At 58.2% G+C, this 22153-nt stretch overlaps 1 protein-coding gene across 7 annotated transcripts in view; it reads right to left on the bottom strand.

Annotated features, from left to right (window-relative positions):
* The window catches only part of Nfatc1 (nuclear factor of activated T cells 1), a 99237-nt gene that overhangs the window by 5290 nt on the left and 71794 nt on the right, over positions 1 to 22153 (bottom strand). For 6 of the 7 annotated variants that reach the window (XM_048806678.1, XM_048806680.1, XM_048806681.1 and 3 more), the window contains one exon: positions 21005 to 21688. In XM_048806678.1, coding sequence (XP_048662635.1) covers positions 21005 to 21688 — 684 coding nt within the window. The remainder of the gene's footprint in view (positions 1 to 21004; positions 21689 to 22153) is intronic. The other variant, XM_048806682.1, reaches the window with a different exon arrangement.

Below are 22153 nucleotides of genomic sequence, written 5' to 3'. Positions count from 1 at the left end.
TCCCAACCTTTGGTTTCTGAAGGTGACTGAGGATATCCAGCCAAATTTTACGGAATGAGCAAACTTCTTACTTGCCCAGCGTCTGGGCTGAGCCTCTTGAGGGCTCCCAGTCGGGCACTGGGAGGGCAGACGCGGCCCTGCATGCAAAGCAGCAGACCCCTCGCCCTCTCCAACCTGCACTGGCCAGGCGGACAGCCTGCTGTTGCTGAGCAGCAAGAAGCAGGCCACCCAGGGAGGATGGGAAGAGGGACCACCACAAGATGGGGAGCAGGTCCGAGTGGGCATCGGCAGAGAAGGCCCCGGGCCTTCAGCGCCAGAGCTACCCAGTGCTGCTGGGGTTTTGTTCTGTTTTGTTTTTCTGTTTTTGTCCTGGGGACGGAACCCACTGGTTCTGAACCACTGAGCCACCTTGGAGAAGGGTCTTCTTACTGGAGAAGCGTCTCCCTAAGTTGCCCAGCTGGCCTGGAGCTGGGACCCTCCTGGACTTTCTCCCAGCTGGGCCAGGCGCCCAAGGCTCGAGAGGGACGGATCCTGAGGGCTCAGGGGCTCTTGCCACACAGAGGCATGGACAGGTCTCGGGTCCCCAGGAGGCCCACACTCCAGCTGAGACCCACTGAGACCCAGTGCCCAGGACAGTGCCAGACCAGGGCTGCTCCTGTGACCTTTGCCTCTCCACACCACTGGCCGGCCTGACCACTCGGACCCAGTCTTCAAGTCAGAGTAGCAGCAGCCCCACCACCTGGGGACTGACAGGGCTGGTGCCGCCCCTGCCGCTGCAGCTGACCGAGTGGGCTGTGGGCAGTGCTCAGGCTAAGGCAGAGGCTCCTGCCTGGACCTGCAGCTCCCGTCCAGGAGAGGCCGCTCTCCATTCGAGGTCACTGAGGAGGTCCCAATGCATGGAGCAGAGAGGGCAGCCTGGGGAGGGGCCCACGAGGAGGTGAGGGCCTGTGGGTTTTCTAAATATAGCTTATAGGCCGCCAGGCCGGGAGGGTCCTCTGTGGCCTCCCATTAGTGCTTGGGAATGGGGACAGTGGGACTCCGCGGAAGCCTGCGGCCCGCAGGAGCTGCCCTTCCTGTGGGTGCCTGGCCCACTGCGCGAAAGTCCCGGGCCCGAGCACTTTTGGGTGAGCGTTCAGTTCACCTGTTGTCGTAAAAGAAAGGGGAGCCCAGGTAGCTGGCAGAAGCCACAGGGTTCGAAGGGAAAGGGAAGCATAGCTGAGCGGCACGGCCAAGGTCCCCAGGGGCCAAGGTACCCATGGCTGAGGTCCCTCATGGCCAAGGCCCCACATGGCTGAAGTCTCCCATGGCCGAGGCCCCGCCTGATGAGGCCCCCGACATCCAAGGTCCCATATGGCCAAGGCCACCCCCATCCAAGCCAAGGCCCTGCACAGCCAAGGCTCCCCACGCCTAGGTGCCACACGGCCAAGGCCCTGCCTGTGGCCCACACTGGCCACAGGGCAGCTCTGTGGCCCCTGCCTACGGCAGTCTGCAGATGTCCCCGGTGCAGAAGAGAACACCCTGTGGGGAGAGCGTGCAGAGAGTGATTCGGGTCAACAGCAGCCTCCTCTCTGCCGGTCATCAGATACAGCCCACGGTGTCCACAGCAAACAGCGGAAAAAGGTGGTTTGACGCAGCAGAGCCGCCTCTGCCTGGTCCCCCACGTGCCTGTGGAGTCCACCTGCCCCTGCCCCTCAGTGGGACCTCCGAGGGTAGGCGGTGCCTTGCGAGGTCAGAGGTCAGCTGAGCGGTACCTATGCTGCCGGTAGGGCCAGCCTCAGGCTTGGAGAGCAGCCGCCAGGAGAGGCCGAAATCTTCCTGGTGGCTTTCCCTGCTTCTTAGAAACCGGATTTGGGCTTAAAGAATAAGAAATCTGGTCCAGCAATGCCACCCTGGACACCTGGCTCAAGCCCACATTAAAAAAGTGTAATTAACACGGATAAGGACTGTCTTTGCAAAAAAAAAAAAAAAAAAAAAAAAGCTGTGTTAGTTCTCAAATAAACATCCTGACGCAGAGGAAGGTCCCCCTCCCTCAGTGACACTGGCTCCAGCTTGGAGCTCAGACGACTGTATGTGTCCCTGCTCGGGGCAGGCCGGGCCCAGAGGACACAGCTGCGCCCGGTGGACACAGCCACACCTGTGCTTCTCCCAGGACGTCCTCGCCACTATCCTGTCCTCCATGAAGCTGACTGCAAAGGACAGGACTGTGCGTGTCACCTCCGACAGGGACACCGGTGCTCGGCCACACTCTGCCCAGGCAGACGGGCAGCAGCAGGGCACACCTGCCAGCTCTTCACCATGGACAGGAAGACGAACATCCCCACAGACCTCAAGTTGTCAAGGATAGTTTTATTTTTAAGAGAAACCAAAATAACTTTTCAGAGAGCAAAACCAAACAGGAAGAGCATGCTTTTCCATTCCTATAAAATATAATTACAAACACTAAAACTACCTGCTCGCCTTCCCAGCTCAAGTCAGAACTGAGCCGTGAGTGGCAGCCCTCGGGGACGAGCAGACCCAGATGCTGCAGGCTGGCCCCTGTTCTGAGATCCTGCTCCCGGGCAGCGTCCAGGTCCGTCTGCTGAGCAAAGCTGCACAGTGTCTAGAACTCCTGGAACAGGGCCTTTGGTGGTCTCCTTGGGCAGCAATGCCCTGTGGAGCGGCGGGCGGGACCTCTGCCCCTCCCAGGGCACCTGTGTGACACAGGCCTTTCAGCTCTGCACTGAGACTTGGGTCACTCTTAGTTAAGGTCCAATAGTGGATCTGAGTTAAGAACATAGAAATATCATGATCAAAGCCAAAGATTAGAGATCAGAAAACAGGAAGAGGAGGAGAAGCTGTGTCCGCCACGGGCCTGTCTGGCCTGAGGCAGGGAGGGTGCAGGGCCTCCAGTTCCTGGAGAAGAGACAGCCCTTAGGAGGAGGGTGCTCTGTCCTGCCCCTGGCCCCCGGCAGTGCGCGTGCTGATCCTGCACACCTGGGAGTGGCCCCTGCTCCTGAGGGCGCGCCCGGCCCCTGAGGCAGGCCGGGGCCCAGGGTGCTCACGAGGGCCCAAAGCCTCGTGGACCTGAAGATGCAGACTTGAGGTCCCCGGGACTTTTCAGAAGCTGTGGAGGCCTCGGAAACAGCACAGCTCCTCAGCCTTCGTGGGGCGGCTCGTCCAGGCTAGAGTCCCCGCCTGTCCAGCCTTTGCCTATTCTTAATCTTTCAATCATCACCGGCCAGCGCCAGGGGCCTGCTATTTTTAGAAGGAGAGAAGGGGACAGTAAGGGACTTAGTGACAGCAAGTCACAGCTTTAATAAAGCGCGCCCCTCCTCAGGTCGGCTGGCCCTGAGGAGCGAGACGCAGAAGCTTCCCATTTTGAGAGCTGCTTCCCTATTTAGCCCCAAAACTCCAGGGCGTGCAAAGCCTGTGTGGAAACCTGAGCGAGGCAGGGTGCGGTGGCCACGTGGCCCTGTCCTGTGACGCAGGCCGTGCTCATCCTCCAGATGCCCTTGAGCAAGTGCTGGCCCAGGCCATCGCCTCCATCAGCACGGTTCCAGGGCGATCTCCCACGTTAGGAAACTGACGGGACCAACACAAGTAAAAAATAAAGATATTAAAAGCCCTTTTCAACTGCTGTAAAATCCAGGGACCTGGAGAAGAGGAGAGGACGGGCGGGTATTTTGGCCTCCTCCTGCTGCTCAGCTAGGGGCACGCACAGTCCTCTGCCTGCCCAGCAAGTGGTCCAGCACTAGCAGCAGAAGCACCAACAAAGCCAGGTGGAGTGGCCACGCCTGTCGGGAGGCTGAGGCCCGAGGATGGCAAGTTTCAGGGCAGCCTCAGCTACTCAGCAAGACCCTGTCTCAAAACCATGAAAAGGACTGGGCTGTGGCTCAGTGGTGGGCATCCTGGGTGGGCTCCCCACTACTGTAAGAAGAAAGGGAAGGAGCAGAAACGTCACCAACAGGTTCAGCTGCCCTCTTTACCGCCCCATTGAAGGGTGGATAGCAGAGGCCATGGGCCAGGGTCCTGCAGGGCCCCTGCTGTGCCCAGGCTACCCCTGGTGGGCAGTGCCAGCCCCCTTAGAAGATGCGGCCATGAGGAGGCAAAGGAGGCCGTCCCTGCTGCACGTCCACGTGCCTGGCCAAGTTGTGCTGTGCTCACGAGAGGGAAGGGCCTGGGGTGTGCACCTCCGAGGTGCCGAGGGGGACGTGGGGCTTGGTGCTCGAACACCTCAGCCACCAGCCCCAGAGGTGGCTGCGAGGCGGGGTGCCTGTGAGCACGGGGGCCACCCCCACTCCACCAATGCATGGCAGGAATGCACCCTTAGAGGCCAAGGTCACTTCAGAGCAGGTGCCCGGACCCAGGGACAGAGAGGCTGCTGGCTGGCACACGGCGCATCCAGGACACCACACCCCGACCATGCTCAGCCTTCACAGCGCCCGTGCCCCATGGCCCAGGGACCAGGCTACGTGTCTCTGGGGCTTGGTGGCTGAGGTGTTCGAGCACCTGTTCAGATGCCTGGATCCCACCGGACCTGCTGCCTAAGAACACTCCAACATGTTCCCAGCTGCTCGGTAGCCACCCGGGGTCTGAGGAGCCCAGGACTGGGAGGAGTAGACAGCAGAACACGGGCCTCAGCGTCCCTGAAGACCCCTCCAGGTCCCCTCTATGTGCGTATCTCAGACACCTGTCAATCTTCAGTAAGAAATGGTGCCCTTGCTCTGTACCTAGGGGTAGAGTCACGTGGTTGTCAGGGAACAGGTCACACACCCAGGAAAGGGGAGCACCACAGGGAGGTCCTGAGGAACAGGGATCACCATAGTGAGGTCCTGAGGGAGGGGGAGCACCATAGGGAGGTCCTGAGGGAGGGGGAGCACCATAGGGAGGTCCTGAGGGAGGGGGAGCACCATAGTGAGGTCCTGAGGGAGGGGAGCACCATAGGGAGGTCCTGAGGGAGGGGGAGCACCATAGTGAGGTCCTGAGGGAAGGGGAGCACCATAGGGAGGTCCTGAGGGAGGGGAGCACCACAGGGAGGTCCTGAGGGGGGAGCACCATAGGGAGGTCCTGATGAATGGGGAGCACCTATGGGGCAACTCCTGAGGGACAGGGAGCACCATGGGCAGGTCCTGAGGAAATCACTAGTGTGGGCATTGAGATGCCCTCCATAGGCCGAGCTGCCCTCGGGAGGAGCAAGCTGTGACCTCCATGCGGGACCCACAGCAGGGCCTGGGAACCAGCATCATGCCGCGGTCCTCAGCCTGGGCCACTAGCAGCGCCCGGCTCACCTGTGGGCAAAGGCAGCTCAGAGGCCACCAGCCCCTCACTGCTCAACCCGTGGGTGCTGAGGGGGCTGTGAGGCCCGTGCAGAGTCGCAGCAGGTGTGGACGCTCACGGCCTGCCGTCTGTACCTGGGTGTCGGTAAGTGATGCAGTGTCTACAGCACCCTCGGAAGTGCTACGACCGCGACTCCATGCCTCTCAGGCTGAGTTCCTGAGCCACGGGACAGAGACAAGGTGCGGAAGGCCAGGCCAGTGGCTGACAGCGCAGGGTCTGGGCACTGCCTTGCCGGGGCGGAGAGCCACCCTGCCCCCGAGGGGAGCAGACCCGCGACAGCCCAGGCCCTCTGTCCTCTCAGGGACACAGAAGTGAGGCAGAAGCATGAGGTCTGCAAGCTTGGCCTCCACAGGCACAGACCAGGGCCAGCACGCTTGCAGAGTCTTTCCTGCCCAGCAAGGGCCTGCCTTGCCCAGGTCCGCCCAGCTCTGAGTTTCCTCCACCAGTGGTGCACTCGAGGATGAGGGCGGAGGGCACCTCCATCGTCCCTCGTCGTCACTCCTGGCTGCAGCGTGTGCTCTGCCGCCTCCTCCTGCTGCCCACTGCTGGCTCCAGGGTCTCCACACTCAGACCAGGACGCCTCACTTCTCCACTGACTGCTGGTCAGACTCCCACCTGCGCCCAGAGCAGGACTTCCAGGACAGCTCCACAGCCCTCGCCAAGGCCCCGCCCACTCAGCAGGCCACCCTTCACCCTGGTGCGCACCAGGTGGTCCCAAGAGCCCCCAAGGGAGGGAGGCCCACGCCACCCTGCCTGCTGGCCATCTGTGAAAGGCCACCTTCCTGTCCCCGTGCCAGTGGCACCTGGTGTGAGACTCTTACTGCCGGGTCCCTGCTGGAGGAGGCCCCCAGTCATGCCCACCCGAGTGCACAAGCCCTGCTCCTGTCTTCCAGAGAGGTCTGCCCAGGAAAGCACAAAGTGTGGGGGACACAGGAGACCCCCGGCAGGAGGCTGCCAGGGGAAGGAGGAGGAGGACAGAGGAAGAGAAGGAGGGGAAGAGGTGGGATGTGCAGGCAGCCCAGAGCCGCCATCTCCCGCACACACTGACCGGAGCGGAAAACCCCAAGATTGGATTTTCGTGTTGATTAGCCAATTATTAATCTTTATGGAGGCTATTCCAACACTGCACCTAAGGAGTGATTCATCAACGCACACGAGGTGCATGGAAGTTGCATTCAAGATAAAGGGCCATTAAGCCCTCGGTAATTGCCCATTACTGGAGCGCTCCTTGGGCCTAAATCAGATCAGCAGCGCCGGCATACAGGCGCTCTAATTGACTTTGGGTGCCAACGCACGCCCCCGGTGACTGGAGGCCAGGCCTTGCTGAAGCCCAGCTCCTAGGACCCCTCCTGCCAGGTCTGGGCTCAAAGGGCCATACAGCCCGCTCAGGCCCCCTTCCCAGGAGCTGGGGCTCTGAGCCCAGATCAGGAGATGGCCTCAGGCCCATCAGGAAGCAGAGGCTGGAGTTCAGGGCCTCACTACAGAGCCTTCTCCTCTCCTGTGACCAGCACAGCCCGTGCTGCCTGGTGGGCAGCTGGACATGCCCACCGACAGGCCGTATCTGGATGCTCTGAACACCCTAAAGGCATCCAGTCCTGTGGAACGGAGACCACATCAGCGACACAGTTGAGGGCTCAGGTCACAGGACAAGAACACAGACACTACACAGATCCCTAGGGAATGAGGGCCGGTTCCAAGAGGGGCCTCTGCTGACCAGTGGGGAGGACTTCTGCAGAAGTAGCCCCCAGGACAGCCTCTCCACAGGACTCTCCTTGGCTCCTGGGGAGCATGCTTGGCCAGGCACCACCCATAGCTGGTGCCCCCTGCACCCAACAACTTGCATGAGAGGCTGTAGACCCTGCCCGTCTCTGCCCACCCCACATGCTCAGGTCAGAAAAGTGGCAAGGCCAGCCCTGGGCACATGTGCCCACTGAGGTAGACAGCCAGTCCACTAGAGTGCCAGGTGACATCAGCACATGTGACCAGAGGCCACAAGATTCACTGCCTGCGGCCTGGAGAGAAACAGGAAGTAGAAGGAGGGGACAGGAAGTGTCCTGGCCAGGAAGGGACTACACAGGCCTCACTGGGAGGCCACAGCCGCTGGCTCGGAGCCCAGGTAAACCCACCACACCTCCGAAGAGAAGCCTGACTCCACCCACACGCTGCTGCACACTTGGTTCCACACCAGCATGGCAGGAAGAGGGAAGCTGCAGCTGGTCCAGTGGAAACCACCGTCCCATCCTAGCCAGAGGAAAAGATGGTCAAGAATTACACATACAGTTCACGTGGTGCTGAAATGTAGGTGGACATGAGAGACAGAGAGACAGGGGGAGAGAGAGGTGGCCAGAGGCAGAAAGAGAGAGACAGAGAGGGAAAGAGGGAAAGACAGAGGGGAAGAGTCAGGGAGAGAAAGAGGGACAGAAAGGCAGAGATGGACACGGGGGTCCACCCGAATGCCCCTGCTTGGTTTGGACGCGATTTCAACTCTTTCAATCCAGCACAAACTCCTGATCAGCAGACAGAAACTGACCCGTGCTTTGAGCTCCTTCCCGAAGTGCGTGAAAAGCTGCCCGGTGCCCACCCTCCCAACGCCCACCTCCCACGGCGGGCTTGGCCTGGCCCAGCAGTGCTCCGGGTCCGCCACCTCTCCGGCCTGCTCTCCTGCCAGCTAGCTGCCCAGAGGAAACCGTTCCTGCAGGGGTCTGGGAAGCCCAGAAAGGGCTCCAAAATCACAGAAACCATGGAGTTCTCCTTCACGGAGCTATTCAGTCCCTTCTGATTTTATTACAATGTCAACGAGAGTCTAATTTGTTTCAAAGCTTAGGTTCCCACGGAAGTGACACGTGAGCCTGTCAGCTTGCTGGCAGCACACAGCTGAGCGGAGACACTGAGTGTGTTCCAGGCAGGACCCCAGGAGGGTAGACAGGTCCCCCCCGAGGCAGAGCTGCCTGCCCCGTGGCCCGCCCAGCCCACGGGCAGCTCTGGGCCCAGCAGGCCTCCGTGTCAGCTGAACTTTCCCTGTGTCCTGCAGCTACCTGCCCAGAGGGCCCAGGGACTAGATCCAGGCTCCTGGAGCCGGAGCGCCTGCTGCCCAGGCCAACTTCCTGCCATATCTGAAGACGCGCAGCTGGGAGGCCTGATAGGCGCGTCTGGGAAGACCTCACCAGGGTGGATGGCGGGGGGCCTGATAGCACCGCTCCTCCAGGGACCTGGCTCTAGGAGCGATAACCAGGGGCCTGCCACCCAGGGGCCTGTAGTTGGGCTTGGGGGCAGGGCCTGGGCTGTGAGGCCGCTGTGGCCCTCCACAACCCTCGATGTGCACACGAGCTCGCGTTCTTGCTTCAGAAGGGAACCTGAGAGTGGTCATGGGGTTCTCAGGACAGGGCCGACCACAGCCGGCCTGGGGCAGCACACGGACACCTCACCAGCCTCAGAAAGCAGGAGGCCGCAGGCGCCGACTGGCAGCACGCCTCTCAGAAACGGAGACTGAGAGTCCCCCCGACGTAAGTCCCCGAAGAGGGTCCTTGTCCATCCTGACAGTGCTGGAGGCAGGTCCTCGCTCCCTGTGAGGGCAGGAGGGCTTCTCCCGACTCTGAAGGAGGCTGTCCATGGACTCCCCCCGCCAGCCCTGAGCTCAGAAGCTGCCACCCTTTGGGCCTGAGCACCTGGGGTCAGTGCCAGCGTGTGGCATGAGGCCAGGAGAGGGGCATTCCGCAGGCAGGCCTCCCAGAGCTGGCTAGGCAGAAGCCAGACACAGGCCGCACGCAGGATGGGGGCGAGACCCCCCAGAGAGCAGTCTAGGAGAGGCTGAGTCACCAGAGTACCAGAAAAGGCCTGTCACCCTGGGGGCAGGCTTGGCTCTTCCTGGATGCTGTCCCAAAGGGTCCAGTGTCCTTAGACCAGGACTTCATGCATGGTGCTGGGGGCAGGTTGGTCTTGCGCTGGCCACACCTGCAAGCCTACAGCAGCCGCCGTGGCAAGAGCGCTGAGAGATCGCTGCGAGCCCTGCCCACCCCGAGCCTGGGCCTGCCCGACGCTGCCTCACACACGGGATGGCGCCCGCCTCCGGGTGGGTCCCAGTGGGCCACGAGTTCAGTGAGCCCACTGAGCTTCCCAGCCATTGGATGAGGCCACTGCAGGGCATCTGCACGGTGCGGGAGGTGTCTCGTTGCCCAGGCGGCTCGCAGACCCACTGTGGAGCAGTGGCCTGTGTGCAGCTCTCAGCCCAGTTCCTGCCGCGGCTCTGGCTGCACGGGGGGTGCACCCTGCTTCTCCCACCTGCTCGCCAGCCTTTTGAAAGTGAGACTCGCACAGAGCCCTGTCGACCCTGGAGGGCTGGTTGCTGTGGATGGATGTGTCCAGGTCCCACATGGACAAGGAGCAGAGGCAATGCTCCCGGATGAGTCTATTTCAGTTCTTAAGATACTGCCAAGGGCTGCAGAACCTGCTGTACTGCCCAGGGTCCCATTTTTCCATGTCCTCCCCCAAGTCCCCTGCACAGCCACCCTAGTGAAGGGAAACCACTCCTCACCACGGTTTTTACTTTGCATTCATGAGCCACTGCACACGGCGGGGTGCCTTCTGAGATGCGTGGCAGGTGGCTTTGTTGGCGTGCCACGTCACGGGCCTCACAGGGATGAAAATGCCCTGTCGTGCATGGCCCGCACGTCCCGCCTAGCCAGGTGCTCCCGACTGTGCCCGCTGGCCGCATGAGCACCATGCTGGCGTGGGGTCCCCTGTGCACCAGGGCCGGGCTGGCCTCCTGCTCTCGTCACTGGGGCAAGTGGTCCTGGAAGGCCCTGGGCGTGAGCCTCACCAGACAGTTCTTCTGCAGAGGGCTCCTCCAGGCTGTTCTTGTCGCTGCGCTGTCCCCGGGTGTCTTTGGAAGCACAAAAGTTTTGCATTTTGATGAGGTTCAGTTTATTATGTTTGCCGGAGCCAAGGTCTTGAGCCTTTCTCCTGAGTTATCTCCTGAGAAGTCTTGTTAGTGCAGCTCAGTCCTGACCAATGCTGAGCTGTGGGGGCGGGCAGTGCGGGTTTTGCATACAACTGTCCAGCTGTCCCAGCACCACTTGTTCAAAAGGCTACCCTTGACCCCAACTAAGTGGCCTGACACCTTGGTTGGAACTCGGCTTCCCTGGCCACCGTGGGGCCAGCGCATGCTCTCCTGAGGGCTGTGCCTTCAGGCGGCTGTGAAGTCAGGCTGAGTCCTCCACCTGCCTTCTTTGGTTTCAAAATCGTTTGGGCCGTTCTGGGTCTTTGAAAGTTTGATGGGAGCTTCCCAAACAAAGGACGTTGGATGTGGTCAGGATCCCATCTCACATCTACCGAGGGGACTGCTGCTCTGTCCTTCATGCCACGAACCCAGCACGTGTTAGGTGCTGACCCACCCCGCACTGATGAATGCACCCCTCTGGGACGGGGTGTGCCCCATTTTTGTTAGATTCAATTTGCCGCTCCACGGGGGCTTATGGCTCTGGGTTCCTGGGTCATTTGTCTGGAGGCTGTCTGTGACCTCTTGTTCTGACTTTGGCATAAGGGTCAGTTAATTGAGAAGTGCTTCTTCGTGCCCTGTTTTCCGGAAGAGATTTTAGAGTATTAGAATTGATTTTTTCTGGTAATGTTTGATGGAATTACCAGAGAAGTTTTCTGGGCCTGGGACTGTCTTTGGGGAAGATTTTAAATCGTCATTTAATTTCCTTTGCTTGGTCAGATCCACTCGGGCCTTTCTATCTCTTCTTGAGTCAGTTCTATTTTACCTAGGCTGTCACTTCTGTCAGTGACCCTTCAATACACAAGGAGTCACTGGCCATCCCCTTCATTCCCAACTTTTCTTGCTCAAGCCAGCTAAAGATCTGCCAATTTTGTTTTTCATTTAAAAGAATCGACTTGGTTTCCTTGGTTTCTCCTGTTCCTCAACTTCGCTGCCTTCTGCTACTTTCCTTATGGTCTTTCTTTCTGCTTCCTTTGGGTTCAGTGTGCCACATTTTTAAGGAAAAAGTTTAGATTGCTGATTTGAAAACTTTCTTGTTTCTAACGCAGACATTTAGAGCTATGAATCCCCTTCTAAGTACTGCTTTCCTGGCATCCAATAAGTCTTGATGTGTTGTGTTTCATTTTCGTTCAGTTCAAAGTATTTTCCAATTCTCTAAGGTTTCTTATTTAACCCATGGTTTATCTAAAAAGCATTAATTTCTAGGCTAAATCACTAGGTAAAGTTCCCTGATTCCTGTTGTGGATTCCTCATTTAATTTCATTAGGATCAGAATCAACATTAAATTTATTAAGGCTTGTTTCGTGGCCTAGTGGGAAGTCTACACTGGAGAAGGTCCCCTGTGTGGGGCGACCTGGTTGTGGTCTTGTTCAGGGTTTTACGTCCTGTGGATCTGTCTGATTGTTCTGCCTTTGGTAAGAGGAGCTGTTGAGGGTTCCAGTGGTCCTTCTTGAGCTGTCTGTCTGTCTCCTCACTGCCATCAGCTTGGTTTCATGGCTGTGGAACTCTCTTGTCCGTCTGTGACGTCCCATCTTCCTGTTCAATGGGGAATGACGAAGGAGCAGCACCACCGATCTCTGTTGCAGTGACACCTTCTGTCTTAGAGTCTGCTTTGTCTGACACGGCTATAGTTTAAATGGTTTAATTCTGTCTCCAAAGGGTCCACTGTAGCTAAAGGGTTGGTTCCCAGGGGGTAGTATTGGAAAAGGGAGCCATTAAAAGGTGGGCCTCATGGGAGGTCCTTGCTGTCACTGGGCAGGTGCCTCAGAAGGGACTGTGGGGCCCAGCCCCCCTTCGTCTTCCAGTTTGGCACTGTGAGCTCTGGCACACACACTCCCATCTGCTGGGGTTCAAAGTGGCCCAGAGAGGGCCCCCATCAGAGGTGGTGGTGCAGTGCGGTGCCCTGCACTGTACCACGCTGAGCTAACCACGGCTCTTCTTCTCCATGAGCAGCATGTGCAAGGTGTTTTGTTACAGCATTGGAAGCTGACTAAAGCATCAGGGCAACTGTTGGTTTCTTTGCAAAAAAATATCCCATTTCCACACTTTTACCTACCACTTATTTGTATCTTCAAATCTAAAGGATATCTTTTATAGCCAACATACAGGTGGATCCCATTTTGTTTTATTTTTTTAAACCTTGTCTGACAGTCGGTATCTTTTTATTGGAGTGTTTCCTTTACATTTAGGGTGATCATTGACATGGTAGGACTTACGCTTGCCATTTTGCTATTTTTCCACATCTTGTGGAATTTTCGGAGGTGTGTTCCCATGTGCCTTCATTACTTTCTTCCATGTTACATATATACTTTCTAGTGTACCATGCATTTTCCTCAAGATGAGCCATTTCATATTAATACTAACCTAGTTCTAATCATACAGAACAATTTGTGTTGTGTCATGCAACATGACCAGTCAGGGTCTTCCAAGTGAACTGAAGCTAAATAAAGACACAGACACAGAAAGTCCCTTCTCTTTGGATTCAGTAACCATGCCTTAGCCTCAGCTCCCAAAAGGGTGCAAGCATGCAAAAAGAGGATGAGGAGCACACGACGGGCCTTTTTATTGGGGAGAAACTATTCAAATGAGGCAAGGGTTTACAAAGGACTAGGTGAGTGTGAGCTAACCCCTCTGGGTGCTGTCTACTCCTAGGGACACACCTTGTGATCTGAGCAAGGGAAGAGCCCGAGTCATGAGGAGTCAGACCCCAGCGGTGCATCAGGACTTACAGGTGCGTGTACTCGGAGTGGCTCTCCACAAATTTGCTTTGATACAACTCCCTTCCCTGCCCCCTTTCTGCTGTTGCTGTTATACAAATGACACCTTTTACAGTATAAGACCATCAGCATAGTTTTAATAGCTACTGTCTTATCCAATTATCCTTTAAATCAGGTAGGAGAATAAGAGAATTTTAAAATGTGTTTACACTGTCATTCTATTTGCCTATATGATTGCTTTGCCAGTGCTTTGTCCGTCTTAGTGTGGGTCTCAGTTACCCACAGCCTGAAGGACTCCCTTAGTGTTTCTTGGATGTCAAGATGACTAGAAATGCACCCCGGGCATCTTTGTTTGTCTAAAAATACCTTTACTTCGCTTTTCATTTTGAAGCTGTTTTGCCAGATACAGAATTCCTGGAGCTATCTTCTCAGCATTTTTGAGACACGTGCCACTGTCTCTGGCCTCCACAGTCCCGAGGAGAAGTCGTCGATCTTTCTCAGGAGGCTCTGTTCCTGAGGACCCTCCTCGCCCGCTCCAGGATGGTCTCTGGGTGTCCATCTCTTATTTCATTCTGCTTGGGGTTTGCTGACCTATGTTGGATGTGCAGAGTAATGTTCCCATCGAGTCTGTGCCCTTTCAGCCATTATTCCTCCACATGTCCCCACTCGTCTCCCGCCCTGCTCCAGGGCTCGAACCGTGTGTGCCCGACGCCCGGCTGCCTTCCCCGTGTCGGGCTCCTTCAGCGGCTTGGATGGGACCGTCTGTCGATCTACCTTCACAGTGTTGCTTCTTCTCCTCTGCTAGCTTCAACATGTCATTTACTCTCTTAATAAACTCTACATTTCAGGCATTGGACTTTTGTGGGGGGACCAGGGATGGAACTCAGAGGCGCTCAGCCACGGAGCCAGTCCTATGTTGTATTTTATCTAGAGACCGGGGTCTCACTGAGTTGCTTAGCGCCTCACTGTTGCTGAGGTTGGCTTCGAACTCGCCATCCTCCGGCCTCAGCCTCCTGAGCTGCAGGGATTACAGGTGTGCACCACCTTGCCCTGGCTAGCCAATGTACTTTTTTTAAATATGTATTTTTTTTTAGTTATAGTTGGACACATTACCTTTATTTTATTCATGTATTTATTTTTTTATGTGGTGCTGAGGATCAAACCCAGGGCCTTGCATGTGCTAGGTGAGTGCTCTACCGCTGAGCCACACCCCAGCCCGCCAATGTACTTTCTGACTCTAAAATTTCTATTTCACGCTTTAAAAATTCTTTCTATCTACCTCATTATTGCTGTTCTTTATCTGACAGGCAGATTTGTGACACTTCCTGTAGTTCTTTAAATACAGTTCTCTTTAGTTCTTTGAACATGTTTATAATAGGTGACTTAACGTCTCCGCTGCTCTCCGCAACTTAGTCTGACACTTGAGACCTCTTGAGGCATCTTCTGTGGCTATGGACGAATGTGTTTCCAGGCTTCTCTGCACATCTCCAGTGCCGCGGTTTAGAACTGGACGTGGCAGGTGATGGGCACAGCTGCCCTGGACTAGGACTCCCTGTTAGGACCTACAGCTGCTGCTAGGTGCCCCTTCCCATTGCTGTGGCCCGATGACTGCCTCCTGGCTACTCCTGCCCGTCGGTGTCCTCGCAGAGCATGGACAGTATGTTTTCTGTCCCTCTCTGGTGTCCCAGCACTCTCCTGGGGCAAACGGAGCTTGATCTGCAACTGTGAGGAGGAGGTCCCCCATTCTGGAGCCACCGAGTCCCGCACTCCCCTGAGCACATCCATGGGCTCAGCCCTCCCTTCCAGGTCCTTCATGGCCAGCTCAGCTTCCACTTCTGCTGTGGCTTGCGGGCAGCAGAGGCAGTCAGCAGAGGTGGCCAGCAGGTGATCAGCAGAGGCAAGTAGCTGGGCCTCTCTTCCCGAGCCTGCAGCATCCATTCACACATGCACTGCCATCCAGGTCCTCAAAATCATGCCGGACACTTCCACCCCCGTGGTCATGCGGGTTGGTCAGGCTCTCCCTCCCCGCACTGAGAGCCCAGCCTGGTCGCCTCCCACCCTCACGACTGCCCTGCAGCTGACCCTGCCAGGCCTGGAATGGGCATCTCCAGGAGCCCTGGGACCAGTCAAGTGCTTACTGCGCATCGGGGAAGGGCTTTCAGGGGTCAGCTTCCCCCATGGGGAGCCACTGGCTCAGCGCAGCTGCCCCGAGGGCTGGGAGTGGGCAAGGCCCAGTGCTTCCTGAATGATTCTGTTTACTTTGTTAATTTTGACAGTTTTGTGGGTATTATTGCTGTTTTGGGGGAACAGCTGAGTGACCAGGATCCTTTGTGCAGCTTCCTAGTGGTCAAGAGCCCCTCCTGTTGACGAACAGATATTCCTTGATGAGGAAAAATACTGCCTCTCTGTGGCCCCCGAGGCCCAATCCCCCTGGATGAGCAGGGGCCTTTGGTCCTGTCTGCAGTGGGGCACGTCCACCTCGGAGCCAAGGTTGGTGCAGGCGTTTGGAGCGGTGTTCCCGTCACACTCCTGACCACAGCTCTGAGCAGTGCAGTCACATTCCCGTCTCAGTCGAGGCTTCCCGCTGTGCACGGTGGGGTCGGCACTGGCAGCTCTGCCTGCAAGGGCCGTGCGAGGGGGACCCGCAGCTGTGAGGTCAGGGCCCCTGAGCCGTGGCGCCCGTCACAGCCTCACAGCTTTCTGTCATGGCAGCCGCATGTCCTGTGGCATCGGCCAGGCCGCTTTAGCTGACGGTCACCCTGTCCTGTACCCTGGGCAGCCACCTCTGAGTCGGTGATTCCTGGCTCCCCCAGGAGCCCAGGGGAAGAAGCACTTTCATATTGGGAGGAGCACTTATGAGGCCCTGTGCCCCAGCTGCAGCAGGAGGCCCAGTGCCCAGGGAGCCTCGGAACCTGGATGCTCTGCAGAAGAGCTGTGATGGCCCTCCCGCCTGGCCGGCTCTGGAGAGGGCCACCAACAGCTGGACACTCTGAATGTGACCTCGTGCTTGACGGCTGTGTGCTCTGGCACCAGCATAGCGTTGTGCCACTGGCCGGCTCGGGGCTGAACAAGGTGCTCCTCCATGGGAGCTTGGAGAGGAAGGCCAGGGGGGCTCCTCGGTGGGCACAGAGCTGAGGAGCACGGGCAGAAGGTCCCGGAAAAGGTCTGGCCTATCTGCACAAGGTCAGCACTGGGTCTGTGGGGCCAGAAGGAGCACTGGCCTGCGAGCACTCACGCCACAGCCCCGCCTTGGGCCGCCTACGAGGGGCGACACTGCCAGGCCCCTGCCCAGACCTCTGTGGTGCCGCCCCCGTGCCCCCAGGAGCTTCCTCACCTCTCCTTTGTCTTTCCTACCCCATTTCCTTCCCCAGATCAATGGTTGTCACCACCTCTTCACTGACAGAAGGGACCAGCTCAGTGCCGTTCCCCAGGAGCACAGGAGCATGGTCAGTGACAGCTGGAAGCAATACTGCTGACCTCCCTCCCAAGCACAGAGAGGGCAGACGGCAGAGGGACTTCAACAGAGCGTCGAGCGATGCTGCACCAGGAAACTGCAGGAAATGACGCGGTACCGCATCACAGCTAGCCGCTCGCAGAAAGAAAGCCTGCAGCGGCAGCCACACGTGTCCACAGTGGCCAGACACACACTATTTACAGGGAGACTTGCTTAGTGGGCAGCTGAGTTGCCTGCCTGCTCCGTCTGCTTTCCCGGGAGGGCCCGGTCCTGCCTGCAGCTGCCCTGGAGCCCAGCAGCAGCCCTGATCACGTGAGCCGGACCAAGCTCTGGGCAGTCAGCAGGACACACGGCCTGTTCCTTCCCAGCAGCAGCCCTTCAGCTGGCTACAGTGGAACACAGGTCGCATCTATAGGGTGGCAGACACCCAGACAGAACCTCAGGGTCTCTGCCAACGTCTGATGCACTGTGGCTCACACACACGGGTTGGAAACTGCCCTTCGTGTCCCTCCTCGCCCAGGAGTGAGCAGTGGACGCCTCTCAGCAGCAGGCAGCCGCTTCAGGCCTGGGCTTGATGGATGGCCTCACTCACGTCAGGAGATCCTCCTCAGGGTCTCTGAGAAGGGCCAGTGCAGCCTGCTGGTCTACTCCACCCACAGCAGCCTCCACCCCGGGGAGGCGTGTGGTGTGGTTTTTGTGCCAGTGACCCCCGTGCAGACTTCCCACCCAGCACGAAGGACTGAGCCTCATGACTGATGTGCACGGCTGAGTCCACCCTTCTGCCCACCAGGCAGTAGCTGTGTCCCTAATATTCACGGCTCGGCGTGTTTGATCACTGCTGCACAGACTTGCGATCGTCGTTAGCAATGGGGAAGGCTCAGCCCCGGGCGCCCTGCCAGGTTAGTAAAACTTTCCATGAGGAGAGGTTTGTGTCCTCTCCCAGAGCAGCTTAAACTCAGGAAAGCAGGGGAGGGTGAGGAGAGAAGAGCCCAGACAGCAGACGCGCTCGTTGTTGTAACGACACGTAGCGTCCTGGACATCCAAGAGCCCCAGAGAGGACTGAAAGGCCCGATTGTGGCAGAGGCTGCAGGGCAGTTGCATGAGAAGGGGCAGCAATAGAGGAAGTGCCTCGGGACCCCTCACTTTAGTCCACAGTGGGGGGAGAGTGCTCTGTGGCTCTTCTAGGACTTCTGACCTGGGGGCGTCCACACGAGGAGGGGCTGGTGTGAGGAGCCACCCAGCTCAGCGCCCTCCAGAGGGCCTGCCTCTAGAGCAGGAGCAAGGCCACACAGGCCTCTCCACGACGGGCAGCTTAGGAAAGAGTCCCAGGAAAGAGCTCTTACAGAGCTCTGGCCTGATCTCAGGACCCTAACCTAAAATCACGTTCAGAACCATGTGAGGTCCACGGTGCTAACAGTTTTAATATGTGCCTTTGTGGTGCTGCTGTGCTTGAGAAGTCTAAACTGGAAGCTCACATCTTATGCAGATTGTTGGAACAAAAAAGAAATCGTCACTGGAATGTATTTATGGGTTAAGGACTTTTGCAGTAAAACTTGAGCCTAGAAAGGGCTGGAAACCTAAGAATACTTTAAAAAAAAAAAGTGGGATTCATTTTTTTATTCTGAGCCTCCATTATTCCTGGGGCTACTGGAAAGCAGGCCCAGTGCAGTGTCCTGCAAGTCCCAGGGCACCCAGGCCCTCTGGGGCCAGTGAGCAGACTGACCCTCTGGACCCGGACATGGCATCTCATCACGGCCTTTTCTTTTCTTGGTACCAGGGAGCATCGACCACTGGGCCACATCCCCAGCCCTATTTTGTATTTTATTTAGAGACAGGGTCTCACTGAGTTGCTTACCGCTTCGCTGTTGCTGAGGCTGGCTTTGAACTCGTGATTCCCCTGTCTCGGCCTCCTGAGCCGCTGGGAGGTGTGCACCACCAAGGCCATCTTTGTCACCACGGCCTTTTCACCCGGCATGCCCAAGAGACAAAACCAGAAACCAGCACAGGCCAGGAACATTCCTCCCCACACCTCCCAGCCTGGTGGCCCCAGGGTCACCAAGAGACAGGAGCCAGACACCCTGCTGGCCTGAGCACTGAGCAGGACGTCAGGAGTGGCCAGGGGAAGGTGGAGTGTGCCGAGGACCTTCACTGCACCCTGGCCGGGAAGGGAGGCCCTCAGGGTCCCTGTGCTCCTCAGTCCCCAGCCCAGCCCTCCTGGCCAGAGGCTCCTGTTGCTGGCTGCCCCTGTGTCCCTTCCTACAGGCGACTGTGTGGTTGCAGGAGACTAGGTCTGTACTCGGACGAGGACCACGCAGAGGAATATTCCAGAAGAGAGCCACTCAGAATCCTGGAGCACAGCCCGGCCTGCTCAGCCTGGCCATGCCCAGCACAGCCCTGGGGCTGTCAGAAGGAGCCCCTCGACCCGAGGCCAGACGCCCACCTATAACCCAGTGTGTCTGCCCCCCAACTCTGACCTCCCCCTGTTGTGTGGACGGGAATGTTGGTTTGCTCTCCACTCTGAAGTCACTGGAAAGGTTGTTTCCAACTCTGATGATGCTCCTCCCCTGGGTGGCCGCAAATCAAATGGAAAAGACGCCAAATGCAGGACAGGCCTCTGCCTGGCGGGGCCCCTTCTCCCCCCAGAGAGTTGGGGCGTCTATCTCCTTTGTCCGCGTCAGCGATGCTGCACCTCAGGGTAGAGGTCGGAAACGCCTCTGGTCCTCTCGGGAGTTAGGGTGAAACTCAACAAAACACATGCCAAAGCAACGGCGCTCCCGGCCCCCTCCCGGCCCCCTCCCGGCGGCGGCGCTCCCTGTGCACAGCCCCAGCGCCGCGTCCTGCCCTGCTGACTTCCCGGAAAGAGCACCTGCTCCTCCCAGCGCGGCTCACCTGCCCCACATCTCACACTCACAACAGCCGCATCTGACGTGGGCAGCTGTGACCTCTAGCACTGCAGGAAACCTGGCCAAGGCCCGCTTCCTGTCTCTGGGCCAAAGGGCACTGCCCAGATGTGGAGCCCAGGGTTGGCCAGCTGCACTGCCCCTGCCGGCCACAGAGCTCAGCAGGCAACACCAGCGCGGCCTGGGCAATGTACAGTGAGGGGCAGAGGCAGAAGCCCATTTGGGCCAGGCCGCCCACCTAGGCAGACAGGCTGCTGCGCCACCGTGACAGGCCCAAGGGGGACGGGGAAGGAGCGATGCGCACACTAGCGGAACCCTTCCTGACACCGGCACAGCAGCGTCCACTCTCCAGAGCCCTGGCCCTAGGACACAGACGTGAAAGGAAGCAGAGACCAGGGAGGAATGCCTCTAACCGGCTGTCATGGACAGAGGAGGTGGACAGAGAGGGCCCTGCTGCACACAGACACAACCAGCACATACACCGTAGACCAGGGCTAAAACCCCCTGAGCCCATGATTTGCATGCATTGTCCTCAAGAAGCTCACGGCCATGAGTCAGGAGCCTGCAGGAGTTCTCAGCAGAGGCCTTTGAGACCCTGGCACAAGGGCCTTGCCCACCAGATCACAGAGGCTGCCATGGACCCTGGATGCTCCCAGACCTGAGCGTCGGGGGCTGTGCCCATGCAGAATGGCCACTGCTGTGTAGAAGCCAGCTGGACCCAGATCTGAGCTGCATGGGAGGTGGCCAGGCCCTGGCCTGGCCTGAGAGGAACACATCCTGGCTGTCACAGCCCTGCCTGAGTGGTCGAGGAAGGAGGGGGCCCGGCCCTGCTCCAGGTGGGTGGCTTTGCATGCTGATCTAGAAGACGATCCACACCTGGGAAAACTGACCGTGCCTCAGTCAGAGCTCAGATGCCTTCAGGGACAACACCAGGAACCTACCAACCAGCAGGTCCCCGGCTCCGTTCACCAGACCAGCTGCCACAGCAATTATGTGGCCTGGAGCTCCTTGTGACTCGCCAAAGACAGTCCACAGAAGAGCAAGAGATCTCCTCATCACCACGGAAAGACGTCAGAACCCGAGATCTCTGCCACCAGTCCTGCTCTGCAGACAGCCTAGACACACCGTGTCCAGATCAGTCACCTGTAGCTCACTCCTGTGCCCATCCACTACACCATGTCATCTAGCTTGTTCCCTGTGGCTGCCCAGAGCACAACAGCAATCACGGAGCTGGTGGGCGCCCTGGCTAGAAGGTGCACTGCTAGGCGGTATTTAAAGACTGTCCTTTAAGGAACCTCCCAGACACCCGAGCCAGGAAGACCTGAGTGGACGTGGTCCCAAGGGAGGCCTTACAAGCTGGGACTTCCTGAGTGTGGGCCGGTGACTCTTTTCTCAGTTTTTGTCATGAATCTGGTGGTCCCCAGTTAATTGGCCCTGGTAGGGGTAGGGCCCCCGAGATGACTGGAGCAGACACCCCCGCCAGCACTGCCCAGGCCACTGTCTCCAGGCCACACCGTCCAAGGGCGCTCCTCTGCGACAGCCTGGTGGCACAGCCCGCCTTCCTGCACAAACTCAGGCTGGGGCACCGGGTGGAGCGCACACCTGCACCGGCACGGGCACTTACCGTCGTCCAGGTACAACTGGTCCAATTCTTCAGGTTCTCGCTTGACCATTACAGGAATAGGGGCCAAATTATGAGCACTGTCCTCCCGCACCTCTGGCAGTGACTGTGGTCTCGCGGTGGGAGCCTCGCTCCTTCGACCCTTTGGCAGTTGGTGCTGCTGGTGGCCCATGGTGGGAGGGTGGGCTGAGGGCTGCAAACAGGGTGGCCCGTGGGCAGCGGACGGAGGTGGAGAAGAGGGGCTGCTGGGACACAGAGCTTGCTGGCGACCGAGAGGACAGCTACTGCTCAGAAGTGGACTCACCTGCGGCTGCAGCAGGGCAGGAGGGGGCTGCTCAGGCGAGCCGGGCTGCATGGCCAGGGGTCTCGGCACTTCCCGCAGGGTGGGGTCCTCTGCAGCCAGTGGCTGGAGTCCAAGGTGGCTGTGGCCTGGGCTGGCAAGACCCTTGGAGTAGGCAGCAGAGGAAAGGTCATGGAGCTTCGGGCTTGCGCTGGGAGGCGTGGGCATCAGGTTGCTCCTCTGGGCACAGGGGGCAAAGCCCCCCACCGGGCAGGAGCCAGGGTCGGGTGGCACTGTGAGCTGCTGGCTGTAGCATGGCCGTGGGAGGGGACCTAGCCCCTGGCCCACTGCTCCACAGGTCAGGGTGGGCTCGTAGTCATCCGTGGGCTCTGTTTTTATAACTGGAACTGTGAGGAGGAAGAAAAAGTCAGATGAACACAGGTTGCAGATGGGTACGGCCAGGAGGGCTGTGGCCAGGACACCCGTGAAAACAAACAGCGTCTTGACTGAGCCCCGTGTCCGACAGCTTCTCCCACCCAATTAAAGAGCCCAGTGAGTCAGCGGCTGGGAGAGTCGCAGCTGGCTCCAATACTGAGGACCGGGACTGTTTTCCTTGGAATCTGCCCCAGCTCTAACGTGCTATAAACACCCATTTGCAAACTGCAGTAGAAGTTTTGGGCCCAAAGGCCAGAGGATTTGTAGCAATCAAAGTGAAAACTTTAACTCGAGGCACTACTGCACTGCCCCTGCCGGATGGACGCCAATACGCGTCCCCTGAAGGAGCGGGAGCCTGGCCTTGGACGCAGCAGTTACTGGTGGGGAGGCACCACATCCATCTGCTGCAGGAGTGGCTATGAGTCACTTTTAAAAAC

The sequence above is a fragment of the Marmota marmota genome, unplaced genomic scaffold (assembly GCF_001458135.2).
Source record: "Marmota marmota marmota unplaced genomic scaffold, marMar, whole genome shotgun sequence".
Lineage (NCBI taxonomy): Eukaryota > Metazoa > Chordata > Mammalia > Rodentia > Sciuridae > Marmota > Marmota marmota.
Note: the sequence above shows the minus strand (reverse complement) of the source record. Positions and strands in the feature narration are given on the sequence as shown.